The 16,916-nt window shown below is 45.9% G+C and overlaps 1 protein-coding gene across 1 annotated transcript in view; it reads left to right on the forward strand.

The window, feature by feature from the left end:
* LOC142586275 (hepatocyte growth factor receptor-like) overlaps positions 1–6,837 on the forward strand; it is a 57,172-nt gene extending 50,335 nt beyond the window's left edge. The window contains exons 19-23 of the mRNA XM_075697523.1: positions 236–420; positions 3,511–3,620; positions 3,861–4,023; positions 4,140–4,276; positions 4,555–6,837. Of these exons, the coding sequence (XP_075553638.1) occupies positions 236–420; positions 3,511–3,620; positions 3,861–4,023; positions 4,140–4,276; positions 4,555–4,762 (803 nt within the window). The 3' untranslated portion in view covers positions 4,763–6,837. The remainder of the gene's footprint in view (positions 1–235; positions 421–3,510; positions 3,621–3,860; positions 4,024–4,139; positions 4,277–4,554) is intronic.
* Positions 6,838–16,916: the final 10,079 nt, after the last annotated feature.

The raw sequence follows: 16,916 nt of genomic DNA on the forward strand, positions 1-16,916 counted from the left end.
AGGAGGGTCCTGTTTATTTTATTTTACGTCCAACGATTAAGCAATGTCGGTCAGTTGCAGTGCTTACTGCGCTGATGGTGTGCTGAGCATAGAAAGCAAGAGCATACGTGGCCCGTGATTTCTGCTCCTGCTTTTCAAAGTTCTGTTTGTGAAGGAAGTCCTACTTTTCTCATTCAACACAAAGTATAGTCGATTCCTTTCACTGACGGGTATGTTCTCTGACGCGGCGCTGTAGACTCTCGCGATAGTCAAGTTGACAGCACGGCGTTCTTGGAGGAAGCACTCATCATGAAGGACTTTCACCACGTGAATGTGCTTCCGCTCATCGGGTTGAGCATCGACAAGGAGGATGGCCTCATGGTTATCATACCCTTCATGAAATACGGTGACCTGCTCTCCTACATAAGAGACGACAGAAACGTGAGGGTTGTTTCGTTGCTCGTCCATCATTTTGCGGTAGTGTCTGCACGCCAATAGAGAATGCTGACAACTGCTTTCGATGCATAGCGTTTCCTGTAAAGATCACTGCAGAGAACTCTGGCGCTGTGATCGTTCAGAAACCATAGGAGTTGCTGTCAACACGGATGCATTTACCTTATATTTGAGTTTGTGGCTTCAGACGCTTCTGTGGCATTATTTATTGTGCTCTACCTTTCAAATAACCGAGCTATCATAGTTTTCTGAATACAGCAAGGCAACAAGTCTCTGTGCGCAGGCATAATCATCGTGAACTGTTCCAATTATAGCGAAATATCTTGTTTAAGATAATCAGTTTGCAAAACCACGAAGTCGTTCGAACCCAGAAGGGCGAAGTTTAGGGAAATACATGTACTAACCATCGTTTCCACACTGGCTGGACCGCCATGCTTCTAGCTCCCGTAGACACTAGCAGAAGAGTGACCTCTAATAACTTTTGTAGAAAAAACTGTTTTCTGGGTTCAACGCCTCGGCGTTTAGCTCCATTCTCGTAGTTTATCGTACTCCGTATGAAATTACGTTCATGTTATTGATGGATAATGTTATCATTGCTTAGATCAAGTAAATACACGCTTGCTCCAGTGCAGATTACAAAAAAAAAACATGAGGCACAGTGATATGTGAGAGCAGCAGTTATTCCCACGAAAAGAGGTATCCTCCACTAACTTCGCTCTTATGGGCATCGAAGATGAAAATGGTACAGCTGAAGGTTCGTATATATATATATATATATATATATATATATATATATATATATATATATATATATATGTGTGTGTGTGTGTGTGTGTGTGTGTGTGTGTGTGTGTGTGTGTACCCTGCACGTACATCTACTCACGGAAGTTTTCAATACACAAGTTCCCAGCCTTTACAGCTGGGAATCGAAAATCACGCTGCCTAAACGCCTGCTCATTGCTTTCTGTCCGCCTCTAAGAAGCTAACTTTTAGTATGGTCGCCGTTTGAGTGTCCCGAAAAATTATGTGGCTTGTCATGTGTAAATTGCAGTGTAGGGGCTACCAAGGTATCGTTATGAATACTAAAGGTTATTTGCATAAAGATTCAACAGAAAGGACTAGCGATGGCAAGTTTAGGTCTCTCTCGCATACGTTACCGCTGTTGTATGTGACTCTCGCTCATAAATCGCTGTTTTATGCGCACACTTATTAACTAGCATTAACAAAGCGCGGACTCTACGATCCTTAAGGAAACCTCTGTGTATCTTGCGGCTCAGTGCCTTGACGTCATCTAGTATATGCACTCGCTGAATAATGGCTGTTGCTTCCAAGATATCAATGCACGCTCCATCTTTTCCCATCGTTATTGTCTTTTGGGTGATTATACAGTAGTCTACCAAAATATACAATATTTTGCACTTTGGTTTTTCTAAGCTAAAACTACTCAAAAGATTGGTGACGGGTTATGCCAGCCTCTCACAAGTGTCTTGAACACTCACTGCCGCGTTATTAGCACGCCGTAGCCACTTGCGTGTATATGTACCAAGGACGTATCAGAGAACCGTATGCATAAACGAATATAGTCGAAACTACAGGCTTGCTTTTTAACGATAGTTAGCGAAAGTTTAACGATATGAATAGCTGAAAAGGTTAGCCATGCGGAAAGGTTCGGCATCATAGTGCGAACTTATTATGTGATAAAAGATGCAAGTAAGAGGCTGAAAAGAAATGCACGCATTCCAACGCCTACTCAAAATGTGGGCAACAGTGAGAAATGAACAAAATGGGAAGTGAAACTATATGGCATCAGTAATAAACAAAATTTCATGCATATCTGTCCCCCTGGCGGCAGCAGTGCAGATACCTTGTTTGACAATATCGAAAAATAGCAATTGATAGGCTAAAAGTGTTGGTAAAACCACAATAATAAATATTAATATACATGACACAAACGAGGTTTCAGACAGGATTACGAGAACGGTGAATACACAAAGCTTACCTTGCTATTTTATTTATTTACTTATTTTATTTTACAATACTGCCGCTCTCAGCCGAGAGCCTAGCAGACGGGCATGAACACTTTTTTTTCGCGACATAAATACATGTGCTAGCGACACAAAGAATGAAAAAGCAACAATATTCAACAAAATACAAAGGATTAGGTAGATAAGCTATACAACAGAACACTAAACAAAGCAGAATAAATGAACAACAACCGGGGCATATCATAGTCAAAGCAAAAACGTGAAGTATTTGGAAACAAACAAGTGTATACATTTTTTTCTAAGCACTGTTAGTTTAACATAAAGAGAACAGGGAACAAACATGAGAAATCGTTAATAATCTCTTGTGATAAGCTCCAGTTGTGAAACGAACAGGGATAAAGAATTTGTCGCTGTTAATGACGAGTTAAGTTCATTCCATTCTCTGATTACTCGAGGAAAGAATGAGTGCCTGAATGCGTCATTAGAAAATGAATACTCGGTTAGCGTATGTTCGTGTTGATGCCGTGTTATTCTAGATTGCGAATATGAAATGTACCGGGTGATATCAATTTTATACTGACGGTGCAGCATTTGAAACAGAAATTTTAGTCGACCTTGTTTCGCTGTCGTCGATAATGTGTTGAGGCCTGAGGAAGCTAAGAGACGTGAAGGTGAGTCAGTAGAACGATATTTGCTATGAATGAACCTTGCGGCTTTTCTTTGTACAGCTTCAAGTTTAGCTATGTTGGTTGCTGTGTAAGGAAACCAAATTGTGTTAGCGTATTCTAAAATAGGTCTCACAAATGTTTTGCAGGCCAGAAGCTTAATGTTCATTGCAGCGATCTTTAGGCGTCTTTTTAGATAAAATAGCTACGAGCGCATGCCTTAGAGGCACATATGACACACAGCAGCATTCAGGCAGCAAGGTTCACAAATCAGCGTAAAAGCTAAGTATGTAGAGATTGCTGTCATAAATAACAAACAGAAATTTATATGCACGTAGCAGTTTGGGAACTTTTCTTGCTGCGATGAAGTGCGACTTTTATTCACTCATCCTTTTTGAAATTCTTTTTTTCGGCTGGCGCTATTCTAGACACCCACAATAAAACAACTGATAACATTTGGAGTCCATGTGGCCGAAGTTATGAAGTACTTGGCTGACACAAAGTTCGTTCACAGGGACCTCGCAGCTCGGAACTGCATGTGAGTAAGAACTCTAAACAGCGCCATGTGGTCTAGCTTTATTGTAGCCATGGCGACGACTGAGAAAAAAAAATACTGGAGGGACTAACAGTAGTTACTGTTCTACCCTCCTTGTCTGTCGGCTTGGTTGTTCTTTGATTCATTGCTCAGTACGACTCCTGCGAAGAGTTCAAATATCTTCGTGGCATTTTTGTTTTTGACGGAGAAAAACACGAGTGTTCAGGGGCACTTCAATTGCAGGCTGAGCGAAGACTTTATTGTCCGTGTCGCTGACTTTGGCCTCTCCCGCGATGTTTACGAGAAGGACTACTACAGCGGGGATAATAAGAAGACTAAGCTGCCCGTGAAGTGGATGGCACCAGAGAGCTTGGAGAAAGGAATCTACACTCACAAGACCGACGTGGTATGTGCCCGCCGTATACAAGCGCAGTGTACAATGAGTCGTTCGGTTTTCACCTGATCTTGCGTAAGCCATACTGAAAAAAGTTGCAGACATACCACGGGTTCTTTCTGTTGCAGTGGTCGTACGGAGTGCTCTTATGGGAGCTGATAACTCGCGGAGTGACACCTTATCCTGAAGTGGACAACTGGGACATCGTAGACTTCCTCAAACAAGGACGCCGGATGAGGCAACCAAGCTTCTGCCCCGATGAGTTGTAAACTCATTTACGTGACTTTAATTGTAGTTTAAGTATAGGAATGTTGATAGATAGTAAGCAACACGGATGACGTGTTGTCTCGCGTTTTTTGTGCTATGTACTTCTATACTGTCCGTCGATGATGCTGCTCAAACTACGGTTATCAGTACCTTAGTGCGCCAAATCAAAGTTATTTGCATACATGTCGTTTCCGACGGGGCTCTTTCTTGAGTAGCATCTTTATACTTATATGTTGCCTGCAGTTGTTTCAATAATTTTCTGTCCAATATACCCAGGTACGACATTATGCTCAAGTGCTGGCAGGAGGACCCTAAAAGGAGGCCTTCGTTCGCAAAGCTCGTCACAGAGATCCCGAACCTTGTCGCCCGCCTCGAGAAGAAGAAGAGAAATAAGCGACTCGGTTTGAACGTGACTTACATCAACTGCCCACGGCCCCAGCCTGCCGACGAGGCCGGGTCATCGACAGAATCTATACCTATTTAGACCACGCGTTCTGTTGACTGGGTTTCCTCCACCGCACGTCAATGTACGAAACAGCGTTTACGTTCAAAGCGGAAATTTTCAGCGCACTGGATTACAACGCTGCAACAACGCGATCACATCAGAAGGGTAGTGCATATTTGGGAAGGGGACAAAACAAGAGTTCAAAACCAATAAGCTCCACTCCCTGTATCTTGTCGTTCTATGTCCTGTGTCTACGCTGCTCTAGGCTATATATTCACCTAGAACGCATCCTTCACGAAGGGTGCTATCCGTTATACGCAGGCGGAGGTAAAAATCACTTTCACGACCAATACATGGACATACTTCGTTTATCTGGTCGTCTGATCAAGCTTGTCTATTTCGTTCTCTGCAATCTCTTTAACACGGTGCAACACATCACATAACACATAACAGACACAACAGCGTGACACAAACGTTTTGTTATCATGATTGCTATCTTCATTAGAATCTCGTATAAACGTTTCGCTTCTCTGTTCGTTTGCCGGTACGTCGTCTAGCGCGGACTTCTCTGGACAACATCAAGCCGGCTGTACTGAAAACCGTTTTCAGAAACGAAAATACTTGACCATGGCCGTGCGCCTCGGTGGCGTGAAAAGCAAAGCCAGTATTACTACAGTTGCTCCAGTCGACAGGTCTGTACAGCCATTTGAAGACTCGTTGTTCACGATCACGTGTGTGCGCAACTGATTCTCTTTATTTCGCCTTCTTTCACTTTTTTGTCCCTTTGACCCCTTCGCTCAGTACAGGGTAACAAACCAGACATGCGCCTGGTCCACGTTTCATTCCTTCTTTCCGCTTCGTGAAATAACAAACAGCCAAAAACCATTTGCTTTTCCCCTCTCTAAACCATGTCACCACCTCACGCGACATGCACCTCATGAAGCAATCGTCGGCTACCAAGAAATTTCAGGTGACACATGCACTTACAATTCACCGGCGCTCTCTCGCGCCGTGATGCTTTGTAACGGTAACCCTGAAAACATCCTTAGCATTCGCGAAGTTAGAGCCTTTCGAAGAGAACTCACAGCCTACTTTTCAACCAAAGCCTTAATTTATAAGTCATGTATTTCTGTACGCATGGCGCATTTCATCTTGTATTATACTTGTTTAACCCTGTTCTTGTGGTATGCATTCGCACAAAACGCTTGTTTTTCTTCAATGTCTAAACTTACAATATTGTTCTTAACGTCTATGTTACAGTATTAATTATGGTCTAACATAAAATCGACTCCATTGTACTCTCTTCCCATCATGGAATTTATAGCTCTTGCCATTGTTGTCGGAAACAATGCAAATTTATTACGCAAAACACTCACTCTGATACAAATTCTAGGGATAGCTAGCTTTCTGTATACGACTGACGCAAGCTTGTTCTTTTCGGCGCCTACCAGTGTCCACCCAGCCACGGACCTTTAATTCACCTATTTAGATTGGAATTGGCATGCACAGGTAGCTATTCCTTTATCTGATAATTTACGTTAAAATGTAGTCACCTATGGAAGCATGCTCACGACTCGTCCTCTTTACGATTGCTAGAAGAGTCCTTTGAGATCAACGCTCAGCGGTCTTGATAACCATTCTTTTAAAAAAGAAGTACTTGGACCATGGAATGATTCACAAATGCAAATAACAGTGCTGAAAGCTTTACTGCGTTTCTTCACGAACAGCGGCATTGTATACGGTTACTTACATATTTTTTTCAGGCTTCTGTTATCCTATCTTCACTAACATGTTCATTTCCGTGTCCACGTATTTACTCACCGGTATTTCTCAGTATGCGTTATTTCTCTTTATTGTTAGCCATTTACTTATTCATTGTGTAAGTTTCTGAACCCTTGCCTGTGTTTGTGACTGGCGCTTAAATTGCTTGCTCTTTTTTTCTGGACACGTAGGTCACATTGTACAAAATGCATTGTCGCTCCCACTACATTGCTCATCGATTCACCCTTGTCGGCGCTAAGCTTTCGTCATTGTGTGTAAACATGTGTGCTTTTCTTTGTTTATCTAGTCATGTAATTTTGGTCTGCACTTTTAACAATCAAATGTTGTCAAAAATCTGGCCATAAAAGTGATCAACATTTTCATTGTCGCAAAATAAGCGAACCTTATGAAAATAAATGAATCAATCAATTGTTTCGTATGGTGCGAGGGCACGCAAGCGATCACTTTGCTTCTTTGTGCTTTTCAGTTGGTCCACCGCAAGCAAAAAGACACCCCCTTCAATTAGAAGTCGCGCGGAACGACCACGTGAAGAGTGATCAGATATAATAAAAAATTACCGACGATTACGTTACTTCCTAATGCGAAATTTGAGCGCAGCAAATAAGCTGTTTCACCTTTTGGATAGATTGAGGCAAAGAAATCGAGCAACACATGTATGCGCTATCACAGAATTTTTTTTTTATTTTTCACACGTATTCCTTTAACAAAGACTCCACTAACAGTTCTTGACAGTCATGAAGGAAGCTTTGTGGTCGGAGAAATAGACTGATATATGTTCGACTTGGTACACCAATGCTTGATTCTCAAAGACGAGATCTATACAAGTGCCTCGCGAGGTTGTCACAGCCGTGGGGGAAGCAGAGGCTAAGCGCCGCCGCCGAGAAGACCCTGCCGTTCGCGCCGCCGAAGCGGAGGCTCATTGCCGCCGTCGAGAGCAACCAGCAGTAAGCGAGGCTGAAGCAGAAGCTCATCGCCGCCGCCGAGAAGACCCTGCAGTTCGCGCCGCCGAAGCGGAGGCTCGTCGCCGCCGTCGAGAGCAACCAGCAGTAAGCGGAAGCGGAGGGGGGCGGCGTGTAAACCCAGCGGCAAACGATGGGGGCAGAAGCGCGCGCAGCAAGCGGACAACACGATAAAGGGAGGAGGGAAGAGATAGCAGCGACTGACTGATGCCTTTGACTGATACTCTTTCTGCATGGCGGCGACGGTGTTCTATGCAGTCACGTTATCTTGACTCTCTAGCGGCGTCAGCGGCATCCAGCGGTATCAGTCGGTCGCTGCTAGCGCTGGGGGGATGAAAGGGGGGCGGAGCTGGTTACGAGGCCGACGCCGACGACGACGCCGACGACGACGCGAAACCCAGGAACGGACGCCAAAGAGCTGCGCTCTAAAACGGGTAACACCAAGGCCATGGCCATCAAAAACCACCCTAGCAACGACACAATGCTGTAGCACATTCCGATTGGATGCCTGAACGGCGCTGTCATGACAGGGACAAGGTGGAACCATTCTCCACCGCTGTAGTTTGTCACGCATGGAGATCGAGCACTGCCCACTCCAGGCGCCTCGTGAGGTCGCTGAGTGGGCCAGGCAGAAAGGATGGCGTTTGTCGAGCACCACGGCACACCAATGGAACGTACGCGGCGCGCTGGGAGAACCAGAGAGAGAGAGAGAGAGAGCAGTAAGGCCACCGCGGTATCCCCAAGACCACTTTCGAGGACGACTACATCAGGACGGGTATGTGTACGTGGTGATGAGGTTCCACTGCAGTGGAGTAAAATGCAGAGGCGTTTAATATCTACTGTGCGCAAGTTACACGTATGCGCTCGGTAACAGGTATCGAATCTTATTGCCAAGGAACTAGTAAGCAAGTTCACGCGTGGGGCACTGATCCTCGTCAAACAGGCCGAGCAGGAACCGCAGTGGACACAGGTGGATTGGAACGAGAACACACCGCGACGAGTGTTGTTGCCGGAGCGCCGCGCGACGAATCAACTCTGAACTACCCGACCTGAAGAACATGGCAGGAGAGGATTGTAAGGAGTTTATAACGCGTAGTGGTGGTTACACCGAATGGCAAACGCATCACACATGGCCGCGAAAAATATTCTAGCAGACTCAACTCCTGTATAGACCACCGTAATCGAAACAATTACGTAGGTATCAACACGATAAGCGTTGCTTATGTGATACCTGCTATTGGATCTTGCCGTTGAATGCGGGAGTTGGCCGACTTTGAGGAGGATTTTGACATGAAACTAAATGTGTATTTACAGTATTTACAGTAATAGCACAAAGTAATTAAATGTCATAAAGTCATTGACGGCCGGTAGCAAATCAGACACTGCGGTCCATGGCAAGAAGAACGGAAAAAAAATGAATAAATGATGGAATGAATATCTCTTCTCTCTGTCTCTCGCTTTTAACCTCTTCGGTCTCTCGGGGTCACGTCATTTTCGGCCAATCGTCGAGCCCGCTCAGGTGTCGTCATTTTCCTCCAAAGGTAGGCACCCGTGCAAGTGCCGTCACAGTCGGCAGATGGGGTCGCTCCAAGGGCTCCACTGTGACTTACGGGTGACTTACAACCGGCGTTGCCTCGTTGTTGCCTCACCGCCTGAAATCGCTCAGGTGGAGGAGACGAGTTGTTTTCGAACGACCTTTCAAAGATGCAAAACATCTTTGCTCGGGACCGAGATCAACCACCTGGAACCGTGCCAGGCTCCCGTGGCACTTTCGGGAATAATCAAGGAGGGATGGAGACAATATCGCGACGTGCGGCGCGCGAGGCGGGGGTCCCCAACTTGTCTGACAGGTCCAGGAACGTGTTAGACGCGCCCTTGCGCACCCTAATTGGAATGCGACGGCGATTGGATGTGGTCGGGATACTCGAGTGATGCCAGGAAAAGGGTCCGTATCCAACACCGCTGAACCAGTACCACATAACCGTCAGCACATACTTGGTAGGCCATAGTCCTTGACTGCACTATCTCCGAGATCAACCGGTGAGAACGTCCAGATACCGCATACAGGATAAAGACTGTGTTGATTCGGATATGAATGTTTCGCACTAATACAGAATGGCATAAGCATGTGTTCTCGATAATAGGGGTCAATTTGATTCTCAGTTAGGCTGGAGCACTACTTGTTTCGATACACGCTGACATTTGCTGACAATGATACCTAATCAAATTGTTTTGAAGACCAGCTGAAGACCAGCGTTTGCGCGGCATGTGAGAACCTCGTCCAGACGTTGCAGGTGCTGGGCAAATTACGATGAGAAAATAACGATATCATCCAGATAGCACAAGCATGTTTTCCACTTGAGGCCGCACAGAACAGTGTCAATCCTGAGTTCAAAAGTCACGGTAGCATTGCAGAGGCCGAAGGGCATGATGTTTAAGTCGTAAAGTCAATCTGGGGTTCTCAAACCCAGTCCTTTCTTTGTGGTCTTTGTGCATCGGAATTTGCCAGTAACCTGAACGCAAATCCACGCTGGAGAAGTACTCAGCACCTTGCAGAGAATTGAGAGCATCGTCAATGTGAGGCGTAGGGCATACATCCTTGCGCGTAATCTTGTTGGGAACTCGGTAATCGACATAAAAACGCACGGAGCCATCTTTCTTTCGGACGAAAACGATGGAAGACGACCAAGGGCAAGCAGAAGGGCGGATTATCTCACGTTGCAGCGTGTCGGCGATGTTTTCCTCAATAATCTTGCGCTCGGCTAGAGACACCCGATACGGCCGTCGACGTACGATGGATCTGTCGTCTGTCTGAATTCTATGCGTTGTGACGGAAGTCTGGCCCAATGTCGAAGAATGGGCGTGTAATGGAGTTTCATGTCTCTTCAACAAACTAAGTAACTGTTGCGTCTGCGAAGGGGTCAAGTCGGGGCTGATTACTGCTGCAAGAGCGGAGGTAGAGGGAGAATGTCCAGCATAAGTGATTTCAGGGGGAGCCGCCTTCAGGGGAACGACACAGAGAGGCTCGGAACCAACAACGCAAGCCAAAGTGGCGCCTTTAGAAAGGAGAATTTTGTCCGGTGTTGGGTTCCTTGCAGCCAGAAGTGCAGACCCATTGTCAAATCTAACTAGGCCTGATGCAATGGCTAACCCCTTCATGAAACGACTCGCAGAAGGTAATACTAACGCATCTCCATGGTCGATTACGTCAGACGTGATGGTCAGAATTTGCTGACAGCCTGGAGTTAGCCCGGTATTTTCTGCAGCGAGAAGACAAAGTGGCTTGTACTTTTCATCACCAAGCGAATGATCGGTATCGATCATATTATGTACGATACGTTGGCCACAACATATAGCAGCAGAAGCAGAGACAAGGAAATCCCATCCTAAGATGTGCTGGTGGGAACATGGCGACAGCACAGCAAACTGTATGTGGTGGATAATGCCATCGATCATTACACGCACAGTACAAAACGCAGAAGGGCGGATAGAATCCCCTTGAACTGCAATCAGCAGTGGTCCATCGTAAGTTGTAACTTTCCGGAGACGCTTACACAAATCAGCATGCATAACAGATAAAGTCGCACCAGTGTCCACCAAGGCTTCAACTTGCACACCTTCAACGAACACAGATATATTACAAGGGTGCGCTGGAGGAATTGTAGTCCTGCCGGTAAATGCAGTTTTTTTCCTCCGAAAACTGAATTACTTAGTTTTCCGGGCGACGGTCGGAGGTGAACGTGGCAGGCCGCAGCGGTGACGAGGAGCGGCGGAAGGGCGAAGGTGAGCGGCGTCTGGTGCTGCGGTAACCATTCGGTGTCTCGGTTGTTGCGGGCGGAGATGTGGAACGGCGCGGAGGGGAAGCGTAACGCCGTCTTTGAGAAGTGGCCCCACCAGAATACGCATCGCGCTCACTCATGTCGTACTCGCGACGCTCGTCTTGTTGGCACTTGCGACAGAAACGTCAACCGTGGCCGCGATAACCACAGTAGTAGCATATAGAACGATATGGTCGCCAAGGCGGGTAGTAGGGAGCGCTCGATACGCTGTGAGATTGTGCAGACAAGATGGGGCGATGAAGGCTCAAGTGGTATTCAGGGGACATTGGCCAGAGGAGCGACACCAACCTGCGCATATTTCATTTCATTTCATTTATTTACTCTCAAGGCCGTACAGGCATTACAGAGAGGAGTGGCAAAAGAAAGAAAAAAATAGCTAATGAGGCAGCACATGGTCACAGATAGCCGACTTGAACACATCATGGTCTGTGATAGTGACGATGGATGCGGGAAGGCGATTCCAGTCTTGACTTGTTTTCGGGATGAAGGCTTCGAGGTATACATTGCTTTTACACTGAGGCACCCCAACCTTCATTCGATGATCAATACGGGATGACAAATGGCTCGGTGGCGAAAAAAGTGTAATTTTTAGCTCATTATCAGTGTAGTATATTTTGTGAAACAGGCATAAGCGGGAACTTCGACGTCTAGTAGAAAGGAGAGGTAGTTCAAGCATTTGCTTCATGTGAGAAACGCTGGCTAAGCGATAGTAGTTAGAGAGGATAAACCTAACTGATCGGTTCTGAACCGATTCTATGGACTGTGTTAACGAGCTAGTGTACGGGTCCCATATCGATGAAGCGTACGCGAATTTAGAACGCACGAGTGTTTTATATAGTAGTAGTTTGAGCGGAACGGGAGCGAGGCGGAAATTCCGCTAATAAAACCAAGGGAACTGTTAGCTTTGTTAATAACATGGTGGATATGCTTCTGCCATGAGAGATTATTAGTGATATGGACGCCTAGATACTTGTAGCTGTCGACGAACTGAAGAGGGCAACCGTTAAGATCATAGCCCAGAGAAATGGACTGGTTAATCTTTCGAGACACCCTCATTGCTTTACATTTGTTAATGTTTAGTTTCATAAGCCATGCATCACACCAGGAAGAAATTTTATTTAAGTCAGATTGAAGAACGGAGAAGTCAGACTCATTAGAAATTACGCGGTACAGAACGCAGTCATCTGCAAAGAGCCTTATGTTAGAAGTAACAGAATCAGGCAGGTCATTAATATAAATTAGAAAAAGAAGAGGCCCTAGGACTGACCCCTGAGGAACGCCGGATGTTACATTGCATGATTTAGAGTCATGATCATTAACAGAAACGTACTGTGTTCTATTCTGCAAGAAACATTCAATCCACTTAAGCAGGTTACAATCAAGATGCAGTGCGCTAAGTTTCAGTAATAGTAGTCTATGTGAGACGGTATCGAAAGCTTTCGCGAAGTCAAGGAAGATGCAGTCAATAACTAAAGCTCGATCTAATGCGGAAGACAAATCATTAGTAAAGGTTAATAATTGAGTCTCACAAGAATAATTCTTGCGAAAATCATGCTGCTGTGACGCAAAAAAATTATTAGACTCGAGAAAGCTAACCAGGTTGCAGTAGATTATGTGCTCTAATAATTTGCATGGAATAGAAGTTAAGGAGATCGGCCGGTAGTTTAAGGGGCTATGTTTATCACTGGATTTGTGTACTGGAATCACCTTCGCCGTCTTCCAGTCGTCCGGAAGTGTTTAACTCAGCAAAGACTGCGTAAAAATATATGACAAGAAACCAGATGAATATGCTACAGTACTCTTAAGGAATTTGTAATTTATGGTATCAACACCTGCCGATGAAGAAAGTTTAGCTTTCTTAATCAAATTGTGTATGCCATCTAAATCGATCGAAATCGGCTCCATCTCAGGGTACGTAAAGGCACGTGCGGACGGTGAATTATCTATTAGAGCGTTAGAAAAAGATAGCGAGAATGTGTTGTTAAAAACCGTTGAGCAAAGCTCACGGGGGACCGGAAATCCATCGTCAGTTTTCAGAACGATTTCTGTGGGTTTGCGTACGTTAATAATGTTCCAAAACTTCTTGGGATTAGTTGTGAGCAGATGAGGTAGTGTTTCAGAAAAAAAGTAATTCTTGGCTGAGCGAATGGCCATTTTATATTCAGATGCGATAGCTACGTAAGCAGCTTTTGCTTTGGTTTCCCCAGATAGCTTGAAGCGTCGAAAAATGCGTCTTTTCTTGTTAAGAAGTTGTTTTAAACTCAAGTTAAACCAAGGAGCCCGATTGCATGATGATAATAGGCGAGTCGGAACATATTTTTCAGTTAGCGTCTGGACCTTGTTCTTGAAAAGGAGCCAGTTTTCTGCAATAGTTCTTTCCCAGAACTGAGGAAAAACGAAATCGGCAAAACTTTGTAATTCGTTATTGATCGAGGAAAAATCTGCTCGACTGTAGTCACAAATTTTCTTACGGTGTTTTGGACGCTGTGGCGAGCGTAAGGGGATTGCAAAATGAATCATGCAATGATCGCTTAAAACAGGTATAATTGATAATGATGAAATTGAATCAGGGGATGTGGTGAAGACGAGGTCAATGATGTTGGCAGGAACTGCAGTGACACGTGTAGGCTCTTTAACAAACTGGGTGAGGCCAAATGTCGAACATATATCAAGAAAGGTTGAACATTGGGATGAGGATAAAGTCACTGATGGGAAGTCAACAGCCCAGTCAATGCCAGGGAAATTGAAATCACCGAGCAAGAATATTGGTGCTGCTGGATATTTAACAACGATTTGGTTAAGACAGTCAAATAGCTCATTGCAAAATGCGGATGTACTATCGGGTGGCCGATAGCAAGCGGCAAATATCACGTCTTTGTTATTTATGTGAATACAACAGCACAAGAACTCAATTTGCGAAGGCACATGTATATCAAAAGAGGTGATATCAGATGAAACAGCGATCAAGGTCCCACCACCACATCGTCCTATTCTGTCATTTCTATAAATATTGTAAACCTTACTGCACGCGAAAAGCTCCGAATTATCAATTTTATCTGAAAGCCAGGCCTCGACTAAAACAACAATATCTGCATTGCACGTGTCGATCAGCGCAGACAGAGCATCGCGCTTATTCATAATGGAGCGGATGTTAGTGAACAGCACAGAGTAATTGTTGTCATGCTTATTCTGTACGGCCGCGCGATGCTAACTCGAAGCGGGTGACGGGGGATCCACAGGGAAATTTATTCCGCTGCTGCCTACATTACCGCTGGCAGTAGCAGCACTGTTCTGCTGGAGTTCATAAACGGTATCGGTTTGAGAGCAATACGCGTAGCACGTTTTGTTGATGAACGATTTGTTGTACCTGAGGTGATACAATTGACCGGAAGACTTCCCAAATGCAATTAACTTATTCCTGGTCATTCTAGTTGCCCGACAGAAGTCTTCTTGAATGGATACCCCGGATCCTTTCAGTTTCTTCTTTTGTGTTAATATGTTTTCCTTTACTTTAAATGATGCCAATTTCACTACCACTGGTCGACATTTGTTATTTATAAAGGAACCTAAGCGATGCGCACGCTCAATTCCTTCTTCGGGTAATTGCAACGCGAAAAACTGCACAAGGAGTGCACGAACTTTTTTTTCTGTTTCCGCCCAAGTTTCAGAGGCACCATCGGCGATATACCATAGAAAATCAAGTTATCTCTTCTTGACCTGTCCTCGAAATCGTCCAGACGAGATTGCACCGATACGCTCTCATTTTTCATGGCCTCGGTAATAATGCCTCGGATATGAGCAGGTTCTTGCTGAGTTTCAAATGCAGCGACTTTCTGCTCTACGTACGCTAATCTGGCACTCATGCTTGTAATACGCTCCTCAAGTAATTCTTGGTTGGCTTTCACTTCGTTAAGAGTTGAGATTAGCTCAGCGTGACGCGCATACATTTTAGTGGCAAGAGAGTTGATGGCCTCGAGAACCAGGTTAGTGCTACAACTGGGATTAGGCCCAGGGTTAAGCTCAATGTCTCAGGACATCACAAGCAACTTCGTAACATGTACACAGTCGGCAAATAAACACCACAAAATGTCCGGGCATGGGACGAGCAGCAAAGAGCGATTGCTAGAGCGCTTACAGTAAAGGGAAGTCGAGTTACCAATGTGCGCACCATCGGTGTAAGGGGTATTAAACCTCGCTCCTGGCTCTCGCTTCCGAGGCGCGAGCGGTTCCAATAAACTGGTTCCATGAGCATGTACAGAATCGAGTTACCAACCTGGATGTAAAAGAAGAACGGTCTCAGCAAAGACTGCGCCATTGCTGCTATCCCGTGCCCACTGACGAGGGTCGTCATCGTTGGCCTATTTATATGCGCCCCACAGGGTGACGCATGCGTTGATGCTGTTGGTTTGGTGAAAAGATCCGGTGCGATGATTCCGCTGACGTTTCCGGCATGCGCAGACGAAGAGAACAGCAAATCGCCGCATGATGCAAAGGCCGAGTTTTCAGCAAGGAAGGGCGCATTACAGGCTCCATCGAAGGGGTTCCAGGCACGGACAGGAAACAACCCGATTAGTGGAAGAATCTGGATGTAAAAGAAGAACGGTCTCAGCAAAGACTGCGCCATTGCTGCTATCCCATGCCCACTGACGAGGGTCGTCATCGTTGGCCTATATATATGCGCACCACAGGGTGACGCATGCGTTGATGCTGTTGGTTTGGTGAAAAGATCCGGTGCGATGATTCCGCTGATGTTTCTGGCATGCGCAGACGAAGAGAACAGCAAATCGCCGCATGATGCAAAGGCCGAGTTTTCAGCAAGGAAGGGCGCAGTACAGGCTCCATCGAAGGGGTTCTAGGCACGGACAGGAAACAACCCGATTAGTGGAAGAATCTGGATGTAAAAGAAGAACGGTCTCAGCAAAGACTGCGCCATTGCTGCTATCCCATGCCCACTGACGAGGGTCGTCATCGTTGGCCTATATATATGCGCACCACAGGGTGACGCATGCGTTGATGCTGTTGGTTTGGTGAAAAGATCCGGTGCGATGATTCCGCTGATGTTTCCGGCATGCGCAGACGAAGAGAACAGCAAATCGCCGCATGATGCAAAGGCCGAGTTTTCAGCAAGGAAGGGCGCAGTACAGGCTCCATCGAAGGGGTTCTAGGCACGGACAGGAAACAACCCGATTAGTGGAAGAATCTGGATGTAAAAGAAGAACGGTCTCAGCAAAGACTGCGCCATTGCTGCTATCCCATGCCCACTCTGCATGGGATATGCGTAGAGACAACGTATAACGGACGGTGGTTGGAGGCCCGGTAGCGACCTGGGCGTAGGTTGGTAGGGGGCGTGGAGCAGGAGTGTCAACATGCGCGGAGGAAGTCATGGACGCGAGCTCCCCCTCGATGACGTCGCGAAACGCTGCACCAGAAGGCTGAGGAGGAAGGACCAACGGACAGGAAAAGCCAAGTGATTGAAGTTCCTCGCGGATAATCGCCCGACACGCAGGTCAGGGTGCGCCGTAGAAAGGTGTTCGCAGTCCGACTGCAAGCACAGGGACTCAAGCTCGTTGAGGTGCTGGCACGTCAAGACTATGTCAGTGACCGCAGCGGGGT

Source organism: Dermacentor variabilis, chromosome 6, assembly GCF_050947875.1.
Source record: "Dermacentor variabilis isolate Ectoservices chromosome 6, ASM5094787v1, whole genome shotgun sequence".
Taxonomy (NCBI): domain Eukaryota; kingdom Metazoa; phylum Arthropoda; class Arachnida; order Ixodida; family Ixodidae; genus Dermacentor; species Dermacentor variabilis.